Source organism: Trichomycterus rosablanca, chromosome 17 (genome assembly GCF_030014385.1).
Source record: "Trichomycterus rosablanca isolate fTriRos1 chromosome 17, fTriRos1.hap1, whole genome shotgun sequence".
NCBI lineage: Eukaryota > Metazoa > Chordata > Actinopteri > Siluriformes > Trichomycteridae > Trichomycterus > Trichomycterus rosablanca.
In genome coordinates, this window is record NC_086004.1 from 16,941,424 (window position 1) to 16,965,758 (window position 24,335).

Sequence of the window (24,335 nt, forward strand, 5' to 3'; positions counted from 1 at the left end):
AGCATGGCTCTCCATACGCAATATGGCTCTGTGTGGGAACCCAACACAGGCAGAAGCTGCCAATAACTGGACACGTGTTGGAGGGGGCATGTGGTGATCCAGGTCTCCTTGATCAGATCGGGGTTTGTGTAAGCTGCAGAGAATTTACATTGGGAATGGGAAATAACTAAGTTAGGAGGAAAACAAGGTAAAAGGGGGGGAAAAAATTTGTTTTACTTTTGTTCTTCATTTTCATTGTTTAAACCTGACAAATTTGCTAGTCAGCTATAATACCTTTTTTTTCTTTCTATTTTATTTATGCATTTTCCTCCCAATTTAGCGTAGTCAATTTGTCTTCCTCTGCTGGGGGATCCCTGATTGCAGTTGAGGAGGGTATATTGCTGCTCACGCCTCCTCCAACCCGCGAACAGCCCTTTTGCGGAACCCTTTTTCACCACAGGCGCCTCTCTATCTGCCAATCAGGGTAGAGATCAGGCTAGATGATCTGCCACCGGTCATCTAGCATGCATAATTGTCAGTGCCTGCAGCAGACACAGTTCTGCTAGGGCGGGATAACTGGACTATGTGGGTGGGGTCTTCAAAACGCTGTGTAAGGACACAGCCAAGTTTCGAACCGAGGAGTTCAGAATCTCTGTGCTGGTGTGCTAGCGGAATATCCCACTGCGCCACCTGGGCACCACTGTGATACTTTCCTTAAGTGGACAGAGTCGCCGTTTAGCAAAAGACATTCACATGGCTATACTGGATCTCTAAAGGGTTTGTATTTGCTTTAAGATTATAGTTGGCGCACTCTACAACATTTTAGCAACCAAATCAGATTTGTTTAAACGAAGGTTAAATTAGACTTGAATTATGGCTTCTGTGGGATTGTGTAACACCATTTAACAAAGTCATGCAAAGTCAGTCTTGTCAGGCTTCATTATTAATAAAATTAAATTCTCTATTCTAAAACCCAAAGGCATTTTACTTCTGAGAGTTTCTTTCATTAAAAAAGAAAGACACATACTCACACAGCTTTTGACGCTTAATAAAAGACATGCAAGTGGATATACACACTTACTATTTATAGTGCTAAATACAAAACAGTTATACAGACCAATTTTATAAAAAAAAAAAACAATGTTATAAATATTTTCAGTATGACCAGTAAAAATGTCCCCACTGAAGAGAAGTCTAGATTGGTCCTCATTGTTGATGTGGTTCCAGTTAACAATCACTTATTGCATAAAAAGATAACAGCAGAAACAACGTAATTAACAACAGGAGTCATAATGTTCCCTCATGTGGATCTATATCCGAAAGCCATTTAACACTTGTAGTCGATTTACCTGGATAAAAGTCCCACTGTACTTCTTCAAAATACCCACAATCCCTATTTCTCCAAGTCCACTCACACTGGCACTGAATCAAATACACTGCAAGTGGGTAATGTCTACCTAGATAATGGTGCAGAACATTAACACGGAATTACAGCAGAACACAAGCACACTGCAGCACTTAACAACAGCTCAGCTCAGCTCGGCTAGAGTGGTTTACACAGAATGAAAAACACAACAACAGAGGGAAATAAGACGGAGCAGCACATTCTGAGAGGAATTAAAAAAACAAATATAGAAGAATAGAAGGTAAAAGGGAAAATTCGAGGGCTATTCAAAATGTGCAACCGAATTAGTCACATGACTAGGGCAGCCTTCACGCCCATATTCAGAAGAAGAAGCAATTACATAGTAACTCTGGGAATAGTAAAATGCATGACACCAATATCGTATCTCCCTCCAGTCCATTTTCTGCACTCTTTCATGTTATGCACAGGAAACAGTGGAACATCTGCCACATGTCAGAGACACATCAGCTCAGAATCTGTTCACTCTACAGTCCGTGTCCTCTTATTTGTGCTGGCCTGGTTGTTGGTCCCGTTTCGGAATGAAGTAAAGCATTTTGAATCGCAGGATCCTGATGATCCGTACCCACATGTGCTAATCTTTAGGAGGTCTGAAGCTGCAGCTCCTCTTCTTCTTCGTCAGGGTCGCTGGCTGGGTTCTCAGGATCATCAGAGCCGAATCGCGATGAGGCAGACGTCCTCATCTTGCCAAACAAGCCAGGGTTCTGCTGACGCCTTAGCCTAATTGAAAATAGGGAAAAAAGTGTGTGAGTAGGAAAGAGCTGCTGATCTCTATTGAATCTGGGTTGATCAGAACAGATGTAATCAAATAGACAAGCAGATTTAATATGAAATCTTTTTAGATGCTACTGCAGTACTTTCAGGCAGGCAGCTCAATTTCATTTGGTTGTGATATAACACTTTTAGTTGCTATTTGGATCAGCACAAATAGATATCCACTATATGGACAAAAGTATGTGGGCATGGACATTGGACGTTTTATCAAGATGCAATAACTAAATGCAAATGCAATAACATAAAGTTGGCCGTCTTTGCGGCTACAAAACCTTTTACTCTTCTGGCAAGTGTCTATGAGAATTTGCTCTCATTCAGTTAGTAAAAGGATTTGTGATGTCTGTCACACAATCAACTTTTTAATTTATTCCAAAGGCATTCAATGAATTTGAGATCAGGGCCACACCAAACCCTTCAAACAATGTCTTTATTTCTGAACACAGTCATGCTGAAACAGGAAAAGGTTGTTGCCAAAGTTGGAAGTATACACTGATCCGCCATAACATTAAAACCACCTCCTTGTTTCTACACTCACTGTCTATTTTATCAGCTCCACTTACCATATAGAAGCACGTTGTAGTTCTACAATTACTGACTGTAGTGACATCTGTTTCTCTGCATGCTTTGTTAGCCCCCTTTCATGCTGTTCTTCAATGGTCAGGACCCCCCCAGAGCAGGTATTATGCTGTGTCTGATCCACCCATACCAGCACAACACACACTAACACACCACCACCATGTCAGTGTCACTGCAGTGCTGAGAATGATCCACCACCTAAATAATACCTACTCTGTGGTGGTCCTGTGGGGGTGCTGACCATTAAAGAACAGCATGAAAGGGGGCTAACAAAGCATGCAGAGAAACAGCTGGACTACAGTCAGTAATTGTAGAACTACAAAGTGCTTCTATATGGTAAGTGGAGCTAATAAAATGGATAGTGAGTATGGAAACAAGGAGGTGGTTTTAATGTTATGGCTGATCGGTGTATCATTTATAAAAAATTTAAAAAAAATTGCATTGTGTGCAGAAATTTTGTTTTCATTAAAGGACAGGTGATTTTACAGTCTCTACCAAAAGATGTAGCTCATGATCAGAGAAATTTCCTATTTTAATTTAATTTTTATCAACCGCTTTATCCTGGTCATTGTCATGGTGGACTATGTTTCATGTTTGGGAAACAGAGGGTGCAAGAAAGAAATAGCCTGGACAGGATGCAATCCATCACAGGGCTTTGGCCATCACCTCCCCAACCATCCGGATCTCAGTTACTGGCATTTGCTTGTACTGATGATCACTACTACTAATCATAACCTTTATTTGTCCTGCTCTACTTAGCATGCACATGTGCATATGTTACTACAGTAATCAATCTGAATATGTGAACAAATGTAACAAACATGGTCCAAACTGAGAAACAGGACTCTATGAGCATCTGGCTGTCCACTTGCACATTGTATTTATCTGCCTGAACTGTTATTCAGAGCACTTAAACAACCAAAGATTTTGACCTTCTGTCACTATGGTAAATATAAGCAAGTAGGTGAATAATTAGTACAGCTGCTGATACATAAAGCTAAATCCTATATATATGCAGCTAAGCGTCTGTGCTCACCAGAGCTGATTTAATTAGCTACTGTAAATAGCTAAATATATCACCAGAATTATTTATTAGTGTACAAGTCAGTATAATGAATCTTCATTTTGTGATGATTCTGCTCTCATCTGCTGCTACAGTGCAATCTGTCACTGTTTGCAGATGGTCTAGTCTGCAAAAAATGAAAAAAACAGACGTAGATCAAAAAAACAGAACACAATTCACTAAACACACTTTTTACCCTTTATTCAGCAAGCACACATACACATACGTCACCCACTTTAGCTTAAGTCATTTAATATAATCCCAGTGCATATATCCACTTCAGATTTACACAAATGTGATCTGACTTTGTATTTATATATAATGTGGCTTCAGAAATTAATTTTTTTTTTTTTTGCATTTTTCCCAATTTTCTTCCCAATAACCCGATCGAACACATGCCCCCTCTGACACATGTGCAGTACCCAACTGCATCTTTTCACCTGCACAAGGCGAGTTCAGATGCCGACTGGTCAGCGCTAGATTTGCCGGCTCGGGAGCAACTCGGCGTTTGCTCGGCAATCAAAATTCGGCTCTCAATCACTATGTGTGAACTACTCAACAACTCGATCCGAGCAGCTCGCAGAGCACTCGCCAATCGCTTGGCGACTGAAGAAATAAATCTAGCTTGTCAAATATCTAGATATGAGTTGGCCGACTGGCAATGAGTGCTATGTCGAACAGCCAATGAGAACGCAAGATACGGTGTGAGGGGAAACACAGGGGAGGAGTTGTAAAAAGATGGGACAGGGACATAATATAGTTTATATCAGAATACATCGGCACACACACAAGTTTTACAGTATTTCTGACCTTATCGTTCTCTACAAAACATAACACCAACGTTGCATTGCAAAAAATATTTAATAACCTCCAATTCACTACAGAACAATCCATGCTGTTCACGTAGCCCACTCAGATTCATTTATTTTTCCTACTCGATTTTACACTGCACATCAGCGCACAAACTTTGATCGTTTGCTACTTGTTGACGTGCATTTTTGGACGTGGTTTCATTAAACCTTTCATCACTTCTCACGTTTGTTTTCATGACAAAATGTACTTTGGGAGACCAGAGAAGCTCGCCTGCGATTCCAGTTGGTGATAGATCGTGTAGTGTGAAACCCCCAATCGCCGATCAGTCGTGTAGTGTGAAAGCCACACCGATTTAAAAGACTCCCGATTACAAGAGATCCAGTTGTGTAGTGTGAACTGTACAGCGACCTGACGACTTGGAAAGTTGTGTAGTGTGAACTTGGTATTAGACATCTATGTTAAGAAATAGTTCGTTTTTTGGTTAAATATTAGCTCATTGCTTTCGGCAATGGGTTATGTACGCTCCTCTGACTGACTTTTAAATCTACAATAGGATTTAGGTCAGAACCGTGTCTAGACCATGCTAGCATCTTTGTTTTTAAAAGCCAACATTGAGTTTTATAAGCAAAAGCCCTTTTCTACTGACTGTACAATGCAATACATCTCTGTGCACTGATTATTTCTGAGACTCTGTCTTTGTCTGACATTGTGTAGACACGACTGTCTAATCTTCCAGACATTTCATCAAACAATACCTGACCAGTGAGATGCCAGCTGAATAAATATGCCAGCTGCCCAGGTAAATGCTTATTTCATAAGAAAGCAGGACTGAGAAATGAAAAGAAAGCAAGTGAGCTAAAAAAAAAAAAGAGTAAGACGATGAGACTGCTTTAAGGTTTGGTGCCTTTTAGGGACTCATGACAGTCAATTACACCGATTAGTAAATAGGCAGAAGGACCCCACTGTGAAATGTATTTTAATGTTGAGAGAATGCTAGATAAATTAACAGTTTGGGTGTTTCTACTGCTTATTTAAAATAGCCAGTGGCTCTTGTAGAGAATCCAACCTAACAAGTATGCTATGTCCTCTGTATTCCTTTGGCACTGGTCATCTCAACCAGGCAGTTAGAGTTGCTACTGCAGTGGCCAGGAGGTGATTCCCCATTCAACCTTTTTTACGTCAGACATGCCCAAGTGTGTCTGTTAAGTGCCCAATCAGGATGGTGGCACTATTGAGACTTAAATTTGATCTCCATTAAAAAAGGGCTTAAATTTTATTTTTTTTGTGATGTTTTATTGGCAAATTTCCTAAGATTATGTAGGTTCATCTGACTGACTTTTAAATGTACAATAGGATTTAGGTCAGAACCGTGTCTAGACCATGCTAGCATCTTTGTTTTTAAAAGCCAACATTGAGTTTTATACGCGAAAGCCCTTTTCCACTGGCTGTACAATGCAATACATCTCTGTGCACTAAATATTTCTGAGACTCTGTCTTTGTCTGACATTGTGTAGACACGACTGTCTAATCTTCCAGACATGTCATCAAACAATACCTGACCAGTGAGATGCCAGCTGAATAAATATGCCAGCTGCCCAGGTAAATGCTTATTTCATAAGAAAGCAGGACTGAGAAATGAAAAGAAAGCAAGTGAGCTAAAAAGGAGTAAGACAGAATGAGACTTTAAGGTTTGGTGCCTTTTAGGGACTCATGAAAGTCAATTACAACAGTTTACTACATAGGCAGAAGGACCCCACTGTGAAATGTATTTTAATGTTTAGATAATGCTGGATATATTAACAGTTTGGGTGTTTTACATTTAGTCAGAATACTAATCCCAGATATAAAAAACAATCATCACAAATTTGTTTGCCCAGCATCCTTTGGAACCCCGGCTTGATTTTTCAGCTGCTTGTGCCAATGCCTGGACCAGTCAGTGGAATTGGCTTTCACAGCAGCATCGTAATGATATTTTATCCAAGCATTCCTATAGGAAAAATGGCAAAATGAGTCTGTAGAGAAAGCTGGAAAGACAGACTGCTGGCCCCCAAGTGCTCATCTTTTTTGTAGGCTAATTATCACTGTCCATGCAAAGCTGACAGTTTATTCTGCTTTGCCAATTTAAAAATAAGACAATGTGATTTGTTGGTGTTTATTCGCCTTCTTGCCTTTAGTTAATCAGCCAGCTTTACCTGCTTATCACACTGTCTCATTTCCAGATGTTGAAATGAGAGCCAGCTTGTCTAATAGTGACAATGGGGCACTGCCTCAGCAGCTGTTACACTGAAGAAAAGAAATGATAAAAACAGTTAAAATAAATACAACATACAAATACAAACTACAACAAAAAACAGAAAAAAGAAAATTTTTATTATTTTGAGATACTATGTGGAAAGAAATGTGATTATTTGATTAATCAATTAATTGGCAGCATAAAGATTATGCTCTTGGCCAGTCAAAAAACTTTTTGCTACACAGAATTGATACACCGATCAGCCGTAACATTAAAACCACCTCCTTGTTTCTACCCTCACTGTCCATTTTATCAGCTCCACTTACCATATAGAAGCACTTTGTAGTTCTACAATTACTGACTTTAGTCCATCTGTTTCTCTGCATGCTTTGTTAGCCCCCTTTCATGCTGTTCTTCAATGGTCAGGACTCTCCCAGGACCACTACAGAGCAGGTATTATTTGGGTGGTGGATCATTCTCAGCACTGCAGTGACAATGACATGGTGGTGGTGTGTTAGTGTGTGTTGTGCTGGTATGACATCAGACACAGCAGCGCTGCTGGAGTTTTTAAATACCGTGTCCACTCACTCACTGCTGCTGTTTGAGTTGGTCATCTTCTAGACCTTTATCAGTGTGGTCACTGTTGGCTGGATATTTTTGGTTGGTGGACTATTCTCAGTCCAGCAGTGACAGTGAGGTGTTTAAAAACTCCATCAGCGCTCCTGTGTCTTATCCACTCATACCAGCAAAACGGACACTAACACACCGCCACCATGTCAGTCACTGCAGTGCTGAGAATGATCCACCACCCAAATAATACCTGCCTGTGGTGGTCCTGGGAGAGTCCTGACCATTGAAGAACAGCATGAAAGGGGGCTAACAAAGCATGCAGAGAAACAGATGGACTACAGTCAGTAATTGTAGAACTACAAAGTGTTCCTATATGGTAAGTGGAGCTGATAAAATGGACAGTGAGTGTAGAAACAAGGAGGTGGTTTTAATGTTATGGCTGATCGATGTACTGTATATCACTGTAACATGATTAGGCAAATGTTTAAAAAATGAGTGAATATTCAGTCTGCAGCAGGTTTTTCACCTCCAGGACCCCCTGCCCTGCATGGTTCTAAGTTTTTCCTTTACACACCTGATCCAGCTTAATAGGTTTATAATGATATAGATTACTATAAGGAAACCTAACACCTTTATAGCTTTCTATACTGATACAATATCAATACGGTTAGATTTACTACACATTAAAGTACACAAGAGGAGACTGCAATTATGTTGTTATGTTGTTTTTCTACCTGCTGCTGTTGGGCTCATTTTCTAAGCTGTATATAACACCCCTCATCACTGGACATCAGTGATTACTGTTAATTTCATTTGGGCAAGTTAACCACACAACACAAGCAGTTGTGGAGTTCATTCTACTTTATTCTAAAATAAAATCTAGCACCTTATTAAAAACTTCTGCAACATAAAAATGCATAAATGTTATATATATATATACAGTGTATCACAAAAGTGAGTACACCCCTCACATTTCTGCAGATATTTAAGTATATCTTTTCATGGGACAACACTGACAAAATGACACTTTGACACAATGAAAAGTAGTCTGTGTGCAGCTTATATAACAGTGTAAATTTATTCTTCCCTCAAAATAACTCAATATACAGCCGTTAATGTCTAAACCACCGGCAACAAAAGTGAGTACACCCCTTAGTGAAAGTTCTTGAAGTGTCAATATTTTGTGTGGCCATCATTATTTCCCAGAACTGCCTTAACTCTCCTGGGCATGGAGTTTACCAGAGCTTCACAGGTTGCCACTGGAATGCTTTTCCACTCCTCCATGACGACATCACGGAGCTGGCGGATATTCGAGACTTTGCGCTCCTCCACCTTCCGCTTGAGGATGCCCCAAAGATGTTCTATTGGGTTTAGGTCTGGAGACATGCTTGGCCAGTCCATCACCTTTACCCTCAGCCTCTTCAATAAAGCAGTGGTCGTCTTAGAGGTGTGTTTGGGGTCATTATCATGCTGGAACACTGCCCTGCGACCCAGTTTCCGGAGGGAGGGGATCATGCTCTGCTTCAGTATTTCACAGTACATATTGGAGTTCATGTGTCCCTCAATGAAATGTAACTCCCCAACACCTGCTGCACTCATGCAGCCCCAGACCATGGCATTCCCACCACCATGCTTGACTGTAGGCATGACACACTTATCTTTGTACTCCTCACCTGATTGCCGCCACACATGCTTGAGACCATCTGAACCAAACAAATGAATCTTGGTCTCATCAGACCATAGGACATGGTTCCAGTAATCCATGTCCTTTGTTGACATGTCTTCAGCAAACTGTTTGCGGGCTTTCTTGTGTAGAGACTTCAGAAGAGGCTTCCTTCTGGGGTGACAGCCATGAAGACCAATTTGATGTAGTGTGCGGCGTATGGTCTGAGCACTGACAGGCTGACCCCCCACCTTTTCAATCTCTGCAGCAATGCTGACAGCACTCCTGCGCCCATCTTTTAAAGACAGCAGTTGGATGTGACGCTGAGCACGTGCACTCAGCTTCTTTGGACGACCAACACGAGGTCTGTTCTGAGTGGACCCTGCTCTTTTAAAACGCTGGATGATCTTGGCCACTGTGCTGCAGCCCAGTTTCAGGGTGTTGGCAATCTTCTTGTAGCCTTGGCCATCTTCATGTAGCGCAACAATTCGTCTTTTAGGATCCTCAGAGAGTTCTTTGCCATGAGGTGCCATGTTGGAACTTTCAGTGACCAGTATGAGAGAGTGTGAGAGCTGTACTACTAAATTGAACACACCTGCTCCCTATGCACACCTGAGACCTAGTAACACTAACAAATCACATGACATTTTGGAGGGAAAATGACAAGCAGTGCTCAATTTGGACATTTAGGGGTGTAGTCTCTTAGGGGTGTACTCACTTTTGTTGCCGGTGGTTTAGACATTAATGGCTGTATATTGAGTTATTTTGAGGGAAGAATAAATTTACACTGTTATATAAGCTGCACACAGACTACTTTTCATTGTGTCAAAGTGTCATTTTGTCAGTGTTGTCCCATGAAAAGATATACTTAAATATCTGCAGAAATGTGAGGGGTGTACTCACTTTACCCACTTTTGTGATACACTGTATATATATATATATATATATATATACAGTGTATCACAAAAGTGAGTACACCCCTCACATTTCTGCAAATATTTTATTATATCTTTTCATGGGACAACACTATAGACATGAAACTTGGATATAACTTAGAGTAGTCAGTGTACAACTTGTATAGCAGTGTAGATTTACTGTCTTCTGAAAATAACTCAACACACAGCCATTAATGTCTAAATGGCTGGCAACATAAGTGAGTACACCCCACAGTGAACATGTCCAAATTGTGCCCAAAGTGTCAATATTTTGTGTGACCACCATTATTATCCAGCACTGCCTTAACCCTCCTGGGCATGGAATTCACCAGAGCTGCACAGGTTGCTACTGGAATCCTCTTCCACTCCTCCATGATGACATCACGGAGCTGGTGGATGTTAGACACCTTGAACTCCTCCACCTTCCACTTGAGGATGCGCCACAGGTGCTCGATTGGGTTTAGTCCATCACCTTTACCTTCAGCTTCCTCAGCAAGGCAGTTGTCATCTTGGAGGTTGTGTTTGGGGTCGTTATCCTGTTGGAAAACTGCCATGAGGCCCAGTTTTCGAAGGGAGGGGATCATGCTCTGTTTCAGAATGTCACAGTACATGTTGGAATTCATGTTTCCCTCAATGAACCGCAGCTCCCCAGTGCCAGCAACACTCATGCAGCCCAAGACCATGATGCTACCACCACCATGCTTGACTGTAGGCAAGATACAGTTGTCTTGGTACTTCTCACCAGGGCGCCGCCACACATGCTGGACACCATCTGAGCCAAACAAGTTTATCTTGGTCTCGTCAGACCACAGGGCATTCCAGTAATCCATGTTCTTGGACTGCTTGTCTTCAACAAACTGTTTGCGGGCTTTCTTGTGCGTCAGCTTCCTTCTGGGATGACGACCATGCAGACCGAGTTGATGCAGTGTGCGGCGTATGGTCTGAGCACTGACAGGCTGACCTCCCACGTCTTCAACCTCTGCAGCAATGCTGGCAGCACTCATGTGTCTATTTTTTAAAGCCAACCTCTGGATATGACGCCGAACACGTGGACTCAACTTCTTTGGTCGACCCTGGCGAAGCCTGTTCCGAGTGGAACCTGTCCTGGAAAACCGCTGTATGACCTTGGCCACCATGCTGTAGCTCAGTTTCAGGGTGTTAGCAATCTTCTTATAGCCCAGGCCATCTTTGTGGAGAGCAACAATTCTATTTCTCACATCCTCAGAGAGTTCTTTGCCATGAGGTGCCATGTTGAATATCCAGTGGCCAGTATGAGAGAATTGTACCCAAAACACCAAATTTAACAGCCCTGCTCCCCATTTACACCTGGGACCTTGACACATGACACCAGGGAGGGACAACGACACATTTGGGCACAATTTGGACATGTTCACTGTGGGGTGTACTCACTTATGTTGCCAGCTATTTAGACATTAATGGCTGTGTGTTGAGTTATTTTCAGAAGACAGTAAATCTACACTGCTATACAAGCTGTACACTGACTACTCTAAGTTATATCCAAGTTTCATGTCTATAGTGTTGTCCCATGAAAAGATATAATGAAATATTTGCAGAAATGTGAGGGGTGTACTCACTTTTGTGATACACTGTGTATCACAAAAGTGAGTACACCCCTCACATTTCTGCAAATATTTCATTATATCTTTTCATGGGACAACACTATAGAAATAAAACTTGGATATAACTTAGAGTAGTCAGTGTACAACTTGTATAGCAGTGTAGATTTACTGTCTTCTGAAAATAACTCAACACACAGCCATTAATGTCTAAATGGCTGGCAACATAAGTGAGTACACCCCACAGTGAACATGTCCAAATTGTGCCCAAAGTGTCAATATTTTGTGTGACCACCATTATTATCCAGCACTGCCTTAACCCTCCTGGGCATGGAATTCACCAGAGCTGCACAGGTTGCTACTGGAATCCTCTTCCACTCCTCCATGATGACATCACGGAGCTGGTGGATGTTAGACACCTTGAACTCCTCCACCTTCCACTTGAGGATGCGCCACAGGTGCTCAATTGGGTTTAGTCCATCACCTTTACCTTCAGCTTCCTCAGCAAGGCAGTTGTCATCTTGGAGGTTGTGTTTGGGGTCGTTATCCTGTTGGAAAACTGCCATGAGGCCCAGTTTTCGAAGGGAGGGGATCATGCTCTGTTTCAGAATGTCACAGTACATGTTGGAATTCATGTTTCCCTCAATGAACTGCAGCTCCCCAGTGCCAGCAACACTCATGCAGCCCAAGACCATGATGCTACCACCACCATGCTTGACTGTAGGCAAGATACAGTTGTCTTGGTACTTCTCACCAGGGCGCCGCCACACATGCTGGACACCATCTGAGCCAAACAAGTTTATCTTGGTCTCGTCAGACCACAGGGCATTCCAGTAATCCATGTTCTTGGACTGCTTGTCTTCAACAAACTGTTTGCGGGCTTTCTTGTGCGTCAGCTTCCTTCTGGGATGACGACCATGCAGACCGAGTTGATGCAGTGTGCGGCGTATGGTCTGAGCACTGACAGGCTGACCTCCCACGTCTTCAACCTCTGCAGCAATGCTGGCAGCACTCATGTGTCTATTTTTTAAAGCCAACCTCTGGATATGACGCCGAACACGTGGACTCAACTTCTTTGGTCGACCCTGGCGAAGCCTGTTCCGAGTGGAACCTGTCCTGGAAAACCGCTGTATGACCTTGGCCACCATGCTGTAGCTCAGTTTCAGGGTGTTAGCAATCTTCTTATAGCCCAGGCCATCTTTGTGGAGAGCAACAATTCTATTTCTCACATCCTCAGAGAGTTCTTTGCCATGAGGTGCCATGTTGAATATCCAGTGGCCAGTATGAGAGAATTGTACCCAAAACACCAAATTTAACAGCCCTGCTCCCCATTTACACCTGGGACCTTGACACATGACACCAGGGAGGGACAACGACACATTTGGGCACAATTTGGACATGTTCACTGTGGGGTGTACTCACTTATGTTGCCAGCTATTTAGACATTAATGGCTGTGTGTTGAGTTATTTTCAGAAGACAGTAAATCTACACTGCTATACAAGCTGTACACTGACTACTCTAAGTTATATCCAAGTTTCATGTCTATAGTGTTGTCCCATGAAAAGATATAATGAAATATTTGCAGAAATGTGAGGGGTGTACTCACTTTTGTGATACACTGTGTATCACAAAAGTGAGTACACCCCTCACATTTCTGCAAATATTTCATTATATCTTTTCATGGGACAACACTATAGAAATAAAACTTGGATATAACTTAGAGTAGTCAGTGTACAACTTGTATAGCAGTGTAGATTTACTGTCTTCTGAAAATAACTCAACACACAGCCATTAATGTCTAAATGGCTGGCAACATAAGTGAGTACACCCCACAGTGAACATGTCCAAATTGTGCCCAAAGTGTCAATATTTTGTGTGACCACCATTATTATCCAGCACTGCCTTAACCCTCCTGGGCATGGAATTCACCAGAGCTGCACAGGTTGCTACTGGAATCCTCTTCCACTCCTCCATGATGACATCACGGAGCTGGTGGATGTTAGACACCTTGAACTCCTCCACCTTCCACTTGAGGATGCGCCACAGGTGCTCAATTGGGTTTAGTCCATCACCTTTACCTTCAGCTTCCTCAGCAAGGCAGTTGTCATCTTGGAGGTTGTGTTTGGGGTCGTTATCCTGTTGGAAAACTGCCATGAGGCCCAGTTTTCGAAGGGAGGGGATCATGCTCTGTTTCAGAATGTCACAGTACATGTTGGAATTCATGTTTCCCTCAATGAACTGCAGCTCCCCAGTGCCAGCAACACTCATGCAGCCCAAGACCATGATGCTACCACCACCATGCTTGACTGTAGGCAAGATACAGTTGTCTTGGTACTTCTCACCAGGGCGCCGCCACACATGCTGGACACCATCTGAGCCAAACAAGTTCATCTTGGTCTCGTCAGACCACAGGGCATTCCAGTAATCCATGTTCTTGGACTGCTTGTCTTCAGCAAACTGTTTGCGGGCTTTCTTGTGCGTCAGCTTCCTTCTGGGATGACGACCATGCAGACCGAGTTGATGCAGTGTGCGGCGTATGGTCTGAGCACTGACAGGCTGACCTCCCACGTCTTCAACCTCTGCAGCAATGCTGGCAGCACTCATGTGTCTATTTTTTAAGCCAACCTCTGGATATGACGCCGAACACGTGGACTCAACTTCTTTGGTCGACCCTGGCGAAGCCTGTTCCGAGTGGAACCTGTCCTGGAAAACCGCTGTATGACCTTGGCCACCATGCTGTAGCTCAGTTTCAGGGTGTTAGCAATCTTCTTATAGCCCAGGCCATCTTTGTGGAGAGCAACAATTCTATTTCTCACATCCTCAGAGAGTTCTTTGCCATGAGGTGCCATGTTGAATATCCAGTGGCCAGTATGAGAGAATTGTACCCAAAACACCAAATTTAACAGCCCTGCTCCCCATTTACACCTGGGACCTTGACACATGACACCAGGGAGGGACAACGACACATTTGGGCACAATTTGGACATGTTCACTGTGGGGTGTACTCACTTATGTTGCCAGCTATTTAGACATTAATGGCTGTGTGTTGAGTTATTTTCAGAAGACAGTAAATCTACACTGCTATACAAGTTGTACACTGACTACTCTAAGTTATATCCAAGTTTCATGTCTATAGTGTTGTCCTATGAAAAGATATAATGAAATATTTGCAGAAATGTGAGGGGTGTACTCACTTTTGTGATACACTGTATATATATATATATATATATACAGTGTATCACAAAAGTGAGTACACCCCTCACATTTCTGCAGATATTTAAGTATATCTTTTCATGGGACAACACTGACAAAATGACACTTTGACACAATGAAAAGTAGTCTGTGTGCAGCTTATATAACAGTGTACATTTATTCTTCCCTCAAAATAACTCAATATACAGCCATTAATGTCTAAACCACCGGCAACAAAAGTGAGTACACCCCTAAGAGACTACACCCCTAAATGTCCAAATTGAGCACTGCTTGTCATTTTCCCTCCAAAATGTCATGTGACTCGTTAGTGTTACTAGGTCTCAGGTGTGCATAGGGAGCAGGTGTGTTCAATTTAGTAGTACAGCTCTCACACTCTCTCATACTGGTCACTGAAAGTTCCAACATGGCACCTCATGGCAAAGAACTCTCTGAGGATCTTAAAAGACGAATTGTTGCGCTACATGAAGATGGCCAAGGCTACAAGAAGATTGCCAACACCCTGAAAGTGAGCTGCAGCACAGTTGCCAAGATCATCCAGCGTTTTAAAAGAGCATAGTCCACTCAGAACAGACCTCGCGTTGGTCGTCCAAAGAAGCTGAGTGCACGTGCTCAGCGTCACATCCAACTGCTGTCTTTGAAAGATAGGCGCAGGAGTGCTGTCAGCATCGCTGCAGAGATTGAAAAGGTGGAGGGTCAGCCTGTCAGTGCTCAGACCATACGCCGCACACTACATCAAATTGGTCTGCATGGCTGTCACCCCAGAAGGAAGCCTCTTCTGAGTCTCTACACAAGAAAGCCCGCAAACAGTCTGCTGAAGACATGTCAACAAAGGACATGGATTACTGGAACCATGTCCTATGGTCTAATGAGACCAAGATTAATTTGTTTGGTTCAGATGGTCTCAAGCATGTGTGGCGGCAATCAGGTGAGGAGTACAAAGATAAGTGTGTCATGCCTACAGTCAAGCATGGTGGTGGGAATGCCATGGTCTGGGGCTGCATGAGTGCAGCAGGTGTTGGGGAGTTACATTTCATTGAGGGACACATGAACTCCAATATGTACTGTGAAATACTGAAGCAGAGCATGATCCCCTCCCTCCGGAAAGTGGGTCGCAGGGCAGTGTTCCAGCATGATAATGACCCCAAACACACCTCTAAGACGACCACTGTTTTATTGAAGAGGCTGAGGGTAAAGGTGATGGACTGGCCAAGCATGTCTCCAGACCTAAACCCAATAGAACATCTTTGGGGCATCCTCAAGCGGAAGGTGGAGGAGCGCAAAGTCTCGAATATCCGCCAGCTCCGTGATGTCGTCATGGAGGAGTGGAAAAGCATTCCAGTGGCAACCTGTGAAGCTCTGGTAAACTCCATGCCCAGGAGAGTTAAGGCAGTTCTGGGAAATAATGGTGGCCACACAAAATATTGACACTTCAGGAACTTTCACTAAGGGGTGTACTCACTTTTGTTGCCTGTGGTTTAGACATTAATGGCTGTATATTGAGTTATTTTGAGGGAAGAATAAATTTACACTGTTATATAAGCTGCACACAGACTACTTTTCATTGTGTCAAAGTGTCATTTTGTCAGTGTTGTCTCATGAAAAGATATACTTAAATATCTGCAGAAATGTGAGGGGTGTACTCACTTTTGTGATACACTGTATATATACAGGGGTTCGACAATGAAACTGAAACACCTGGTTTTAGACCACAATAATTTATTAGTATGGTGTAGGGCCTCCTTTTGCGGCCAATACAGCGTCAATTCATCTTGGAAATGACATATACAAGTCCTGCACAGTGGTCAGAGGGATTTTAAGCCATTCTTCTTGCAGGATAGTGGCCAGGTCACTACGTGATGCTGGTGGAGGAAAACGTTTCCTGACTCGCTTCTCCAAAACACCCCAAAGTGGCTCAATAATATTTAGATCTGGTGACTGTGCAGGCCATGGGAGATGTTCAACTTCACTTTCATGTTCATCAAACCAATCTTTCACCAGTCTTGCTGTGTGTATTGGTGCATTGTCATCCTGATACACGGCACCACCTTCAGGATACAATGTTTGAACCATTGGATGCACATGGTCCTCCAGAATGGTTCGGTAGTCCTTGGCAGTGACGCGCCCATCTAGCACAAGTATTGGGCCAAGGGAATGCCATGATATGGCAGCCCAAACCATCACTGATCCACCCCCATGCTTCACTCTGGGCATGCAACAGTCTGGGTGGTACGCTTCTTTGGGGCTTCTCCACACCGTAACTCTCCCGGATGTGGGGAAAACAGTAAAGGTGGACTCATCAGAGAACAATACATGTTTCACATTGTCCACAGCCCAAGATTTGCACTCCTTGCACCATTGAAACCGACGTTTGGCATTGGCACGAGTGACCAAAGGTTTGGCTATAGCAGCCCGGCCGTGTATATTGACCCTGTGGAGCTCCCGACGGACAGTTCTGGTGGAAACAGGAGAGTTGAGGTGCACATTTAATTCTGCCGTCATTTGGGCAGCCGTGGTTTTATGTTTTTTGGATACAATCCGGGTTAGCACCCGAACATCCCTTTCAGACAGCTTCCTCTTGCGTCCACAGTTAATCCTGTTGGATGTGGTTTGTCCTTCTTGGTGGTATGCTGACATTACCCTGCATACCGTGGCTCTTGATACATCACAAAGACTTGCTGTCTTGGTCACAGATGCGCCTGTATATATACGTATATACAGTGTATCACAAAAGTGAGTACACCCCTCACATTTCTGCAAATATTTTATTATATCTTTTCATGGGACAACACTATAGACATGAAACTTGGATATAATTTAGAGTAGTCAGTGTACAGCTTGTATAGCAGTGTAGATTTACTGTCTTCTGAAAATAACTCAACACACAGCCATTAATGTCTAAATAGCTGGCAACATAAGTGAGTACACCCCACAGTGAACATGTCCAAATTGTGCCCAAATGTGTCGTTGTCCCTCCCTGGTGTCATTTGTCAAGGTCCCAGGTGTAAATGGGGAGCAAGGCTGTTAAATTTGGTGTTTTGGGTACAATTCTCTCATACTGGCCACTGGATATTCAACATGGCACCTCATGGCAAAGAACTCTCTGAGGATGTGAGAAATAGAATTGTTGCTCTCCACAAAGATGGCCTGGGCTATAAGAAGATTGCTAACACCCTGAAACTGAGCTACAGCATGGTGGCCAAGGTCATACAGCGGTTTTCCAGGACAGGTTCCACTCGGAACAGGCTTCGCCAGGGTCGACCAAAGAAGTTGAGTCCACGTGTTCGGCGTCAAATCCAGAGGTTGGCTTTAAAAAATAGACACATGAGTGCTGCCAGCATTGCTGCAGAGGTTGAAGGCGTGGGAGGTCAGCCTGTCAGTGCTCAGACCATACGCCGCACACTGCATCAACTCGGTCTGCATGGTCGTCATCCCAGAAGGAAACTGACGCACAAGAAAGCCCGCAAACAGTTTGCTGAAAACAAGCAGTCCAAGAACATGGATTACTGGAATGCCCTGTGGTCTGACGAGACCAAGATAAACTTGTTTGGCTCAGATGGTGTCCAGCATGTGTGGCGGCGCCCTGGTGAGAAGTACCAAGACAACTGTATCTTGCCTACAGTCAAGCATGGTGGTGGTAGCATCATGGTCTTGGGCTGCATGAGTGTTGCTGGCACTGGGGAGCTGCAGTTCATTGAGGGAAACATGAATTCCAACATGTACTGTGACATTCTGAAACAGAGCATGATCCCCTCCCTTCGAAAACTGGGCCTCATGGCAGTTTTCCAACAGGATAACGACCCCAAACACAACCTCCAAGATGACAACTGTCTTGCTGAGGAAGCTGAAGGTAAAGGTGATGGACTAAACCCAATTGAGCACCTGTGGCGCATCCTCAAGTGGAAGGTGGAGGAGTTCAAGGTGTCTAACATCCACCAGCTCCGTGATGTCATCATGGAGGAGTGGAAGAGGATTCCAGTAGCAACCTGTGCAGCTCTGGTGAATTCCATGCCCAGGAGGGTTAAGGCAGTGCTGGATAATAATGGTGGTCACACAAAATATTGACACTTTGGGCACAATTTGGACATGTTCACTGTGGGGTGTACTCACTTATGTTGCCAGCTATTTAGACATTAATGGCTGTGTGTTGAGTTATTTTCAGAAGACAGTAAATCTACACTGCTATACAAGTTGTACACTGACTACTCTAAGTTATATCCAAGTTTCATGTCTATAGTGTTGTCCCATGAAAAGATATAATAAAATATTTGCAGAAATGTGAGGGGTGTACTCACTTTTGTGATACACTGTATATATATATATATATATACAGTGTATCACAAAAGTGAGTACACCCCTCACATTTCTGCAGATATTTAAGTATATCTTTTCATGGGACAACACTGACAAAATGACACTTTGACACAATGAAAAGTAGTCTGTGTTCAGCTTAAATAACAGTGTAAATTTATTCTTCCCTCAAAATAACTCAATATACAGCCATTAATGTCTAAACCACCGGCAACAAAAGTGAGTACACCCCTAAGAGACTACACCCCTAAATGTCCAAATTGTGCACTGCTTGTCATTTTCCCTCCAAAATGTCATGTGACTCGTTAGTGTTACTAGGTCTCAGGTGTGCATAGGGAGCAGGTGTGTTCAATTTAGTAGTACAGCTCTCACACTCTCTCATACTGGTCACTGAAAGTTCCAACATGGCACCTCATGGCAAAGAACTCTCTGAGGATCTTAAAAGACGAATTGTTGCGCTACATGAAGATGGCCAAGGCTACAAGAAGATTGCCAACACCCTGAAACTGAGCTGCAGCACAGTGGCCAAGATCATCCAGCGTTTTAAAAGAGCAGGGTCCACTCAGAACAGACCTCGCGTTGGTCGTCCAAAGAAGCTGAGTGCACGTGCTCAGCATCACATCCAACTGCTGTCTTTGAAAGATAGGCGCAGGAGTGCTGTCAGCATTGCTGCAGAGATTGAAAAGGTGGGGGTTCAGCCTGTCAGTGCTCAGACCATACGCCGCACACTACATCAAATTGGTCTGCATGGCTGTCACCCCAGAAGGAAGCCTCTTCTGAAGTCTCTACACAAGAAAGCCCACAAACAGTTTGCTGAAGACATGTCAACAAAGGACATGGATTACTGGAACCATGTCCTATGGTCTGATGAGACCAAGATTAATTTGTTTGGTTCAGATGGTCTCAAGCATGTGTGGCGGCAATCAGGTGAGGAGTACAAAGATAAGTGTGTCATGCCTACAGTCAAGCATGGTGGTGGGAATGCCATGGTCTGGGGCTGCATGAGTGCAGCAGGTGTTGGGGAGTTACATTTCATTGAGGGATACATGAACTCCAATATGTACTGTGAAATACTGAAGCAGAGCATGATCCCCTCCCTCCAGAAACTGGGTCGCAGGGCAGTGTTCCAGCATGATAATGACCCCAAACACACCTCTAAGATGACCACTGCTTTATTGAAGAGGCTGAGGGTAAAGGTGATGGACTGGCCAAGCATGTCTCCAGACCTAAACCCAATAGAACATCTTTGGGGCATCCTCAAGCGGAAGGTGGAGGAGCGCAAAGTCTCGAATATCCGCCAGCTCCGTGATGTCGTCATGTAGGAGTGGAAAAGCATTCCAGTGGCAACCTGTGAAGCTCTGGTAAACTCCATGCCCAGGAGAGTTAAGGCAGTTCTGGGAAATAATGGTGGCCACACAAAATATTGACACTTTAGGAACTTTCACTAAGGGGTGTACTCACTTTTGTTGCCGGTGGTTTAGACATTAATGGCTGTATATTGAGTTATTTTGAGGGAAGAATAAATTTACACTGTTATATAAGCTGACCACAGACTACTTTTCATTGTGTCAAAGTGTCATTTTGTCAGTGTTGTCCCATGAAAAGATATACTTAAATATCTGCAGAAATGTGAGGGGTGTACTCACTTTTGTGATACACTGTGTATATATATATATATATATATATACACAGTGTATCACAAAAGTGAGTACACCCCTCACATTTCTGCAAATATTTCTGCATTATATCTTTTCATGGGACAACACTATAGACATGAAACTTGGATATAACTTAGAGTAGTCAGTGAACAACTTGTATAGCAGTGTAGATTTACTGTCTTCTGAAAATAACTCAACACACAGCCATTAATGTCTAAATAGCTGGCAACATAAGTGAGTACACCCCACAGTGAACATGTCCAAATTGTGCCCAAAGTGTCAATATTTTGTGTGACCACCATTATTATCCAGCACTGCCTTAACCCTCCTGGGCATGGAATTCACCAGAGCTGCACAGGTTGCTACTGGAATCCTCTTCCACTCCTCCATGATGACATCACGGAGCTGGTGGATGTTAGACACCTTGAACTCCTCCACCTTCCACTTGAGGATGCGCCACAGGTGCTCAATTGGGTTTAGTCCATCACCTTTACCTTCAGCTTCCTCAGCAAGGCAGTTGTCATCTTGGAGGTTGTGTTTGGGGTCGTTATCCTGTTGGAAAACTGCCATGAGGCCCAGTTTTCGAAGGGAGGGGATCATGCTCTGTTTCAGAATGTCACAGTACATGTTGGAATTCATGTTTCCCTCAATGAACTGCAGCTCCCCAGTGCCAGCAACACTCATGCAGCCCAAGACCATGATGCTACCACCACCATGCTTGACTGTAGGCAAGATACAGTTGTCTTGGTACTTCTCACCAGGGTGCCACCACACATGCTGGACACCATCTGAGCCAAACAAGTTTATCTTGGTCTCGTCAGACCACAGGGCATTCCAGTAATCCATGTTTTTGAACTGCTTGTCTTCAGCAAACTTTCTTGTGCGTCAGCTTCCTTCTGTTAAGTGCCCAATCAGGCTGGTGGCACCAGTGAGACTCAAACTTGATCTTCATTATAAATGGCTTTAAATGTTTTATTGTGATGTTTTATGGTGAAAATCACAATTGTACATGTTAACATAGGACCTTATTAAACCGTCAATACAAAAACACAAACTAAAACAGAAAACAAAATAAAGATTTTAGACAGACCAGAAAATGTGATTTCAGATTTTCTGTACAAATTTGTTTTATATGCATTCATGTCTACCATATATCTTTTTGACATCTCTGTGTCTGTTTGCAGCGTTCTAATACACTTATGCACTCTAGTTCACCTACGCACATGCTTGAGCTGCCACTTGAGCACAGTGGCACAAAAGCAGAAGTACATTATAAAATCTGTCCAACAGACAAACCCAAAAATATCACAGAAACTTATAACTATTACCGTGCACAAAATCAAGCCTCTACAACTTATTCAAACTGCAGCCTCCTACCCAAGTGCTGCCACACTGCACCACTGCTGCACTGCCTTTACTGTCTTCCTGTTGTGCCATTTCATGTAAAACAGTGAGTGTGTTTACACTAATCTGATTCAGGTCAGGTTCTGGCAGTAATCAGACAACAGGTCATACAGACAGCATACTTCAATTGTCTTCATTTAATTAAGGCATTATTCAGATTACGACTAATCGTATTAAGCTACCTGGATGTCTGCCCAACAATCTCTATATTCAAGTCATGTATACAGGTAATTGGCTTGCTATTGAATTTCTGTGTCTGAGTGTGTGTGGAGAAATGATTTTCCAGAAACATTAAACACTACATACGGCAAAGAAGTAAATGCAGAAAAAAGAAGGCTGGCAGTTGTACTTTTTAACTGTTCCACACTCTTGGATGTGGTCCAAAGGTGACCAACAGTTTTACTTACATTGACATGTTTATTCTGCTAAATGTCCTTCATTACTATTTTATTTAATTGATTTATTTTATCATTGTTCTGATTTTATTGTACAGCACCTTGGATGACACTTCATGTCTTTGAAGACACTTAACATGACTTGACTACCAAGGTATGCCTATTGGCCATTTATACTGGATTAAGGAAATTATTACCAAAGCACAAAACTCTTCCGTAAGTTATTCTGGAATAAGAGCATCTACTGAATGCTGTATATATAAAATAGAAGATGCACGATTTTAAAAGGATTTTTATAAGTAACCATTATTTGCACTACTTAACTGCTGTAGTTAATATTTTTGCACATCTTTTTTTTTAAATTTTAACTAAATAGTGAATTCTAATTAAAACTACTACTAATATACATTAAATTGTGCACTATTAATTGCATTATAAAATTAGAAAATGTGCTGTGTATGTAAAAAGAATATTAGAAAGGAAGAATACTGTAACCTATGTTTTTAGGCAGTGTTATCTATAAGCCCCTGCATATTCTAAGTTAAGATTTTCTCCTCCCAAATCCCACAATCTAAATAGATATAAGCAAAAAGCAGACCAATCTACACTGAAAATCTGAACTGAAATGAAATCAACTCTTTAAAGCACAGACAAAACACACCAACCATAGATAAGAAGAAAATGTCACATAAGGATGGTATTGCACCCTGATTTTAGGAAAGCACTAAAGTAGCTAAAATTCTTATTCACTCATCCTTAAATTAACTACTTAAAGACATATATGGCAGAAACATGGTTAGAAACATCTCCTCGGATGCATGCACACATTGCTTTTCCTTTAGTAATGACATACTAATTCAAATTACCATACAAAAACAGACACATTCTGTTCATAATCAAACACACTGTCATATAAGCTCAAAATAATACTTTACCAGCCAAAAAATGAGTGGGTGGGTGTTTGGATGAGTGAGTGGGTGTTTGGACGAGTGGGTGGGTGGGTGAGTTGGTGTTTGGACGAATCTTGGTGTTTGGACGAGTGGGTGGGTGGGTGGGTTGGTGTTTGGACGAGTGGGTGGGTGTTTGGATGTTTGGACGAGTGGGTGGGTGGGTGTTTGGATGAGTGGGTGGGTGGGTGGGTGTTTGGATGAGTGGGTGGGTGGATGAGTGGGTGGGTGGATGAGTGGGTGGGTGGGTGGGTGGGTGTGTGGATGAGTGGGTGGGTGGGTGGGTGTTTGGATGAGTGGGTGGGTGGGTGTTTGGATGAGTGGGTGGGTGGGTGAGTGGCTGTTTGGATGAGTGGGTGGGTGGGTGGGTGGGTGTTTGGATGAGTGGGTGGGTGGGTGGGTGTTTGGATGAGTGGGTGGGTGTTTGGATGAGTGGGTGGGTGGGTGGGTGGGTGTTTGGATGAGTGGGTGGGTGGGTGGGTGGGTGTTTGGATGAGTGGGTGGGTGGGTGGGTGGGTGTTTGGATGAGTGGGTGGGTGGGTGGGTGGGTGTTTGGATGAGTGGGTGGGTGGGTGGGTGGGTGTTTGGATGAGTGGGTGGGTGTTTGGATGAGTGGGTGGGTGGGTGGGTGTTTGGATGAGTGGGTGGGTGGGTGGGTGGGTGTTTGGATGAGTGGTTGGGTGGGTGGGTGGGTGGTTGTTTGGATGAGTGGGTGGGTGGGTGGTTGTTTGGATGAGTGGGTGGGTGTTTGGGTGGGTGTTTGGATGAGTGGGTGGGTGGGTGTTTGGATGAGTGGGTGGGTG

At 43.2% G+C, this 24,335-nt stretch overlaps 1 protein-coding gene across 1 annotated transcript in view; it reads right to left on the minus strand.

Moving 5' to 3' along the window:
• Window positions 1-1,015: 1,015 nt before the first annotated feature.
• ccdc102a (coiled-coil domain containing 102A) overlaps window positions 1,016-24,335 on the minus strand; it is a 160,630-nt gene continuing 137,310 nt past the window's right edge. Inside the window, exon 9 of the mRNA XM_063012751.1 lies at window positions 1,016-2,122. Within this exon, the coding sequence (XP_062868821.1) occupies window positions 1,984-2,122 (139 nt within the window). The 3' untranslated portion in view covers window positions 1,016-1,983. The remainder of the gene's footprint in view (window positions 2,123-24,335) is intronic.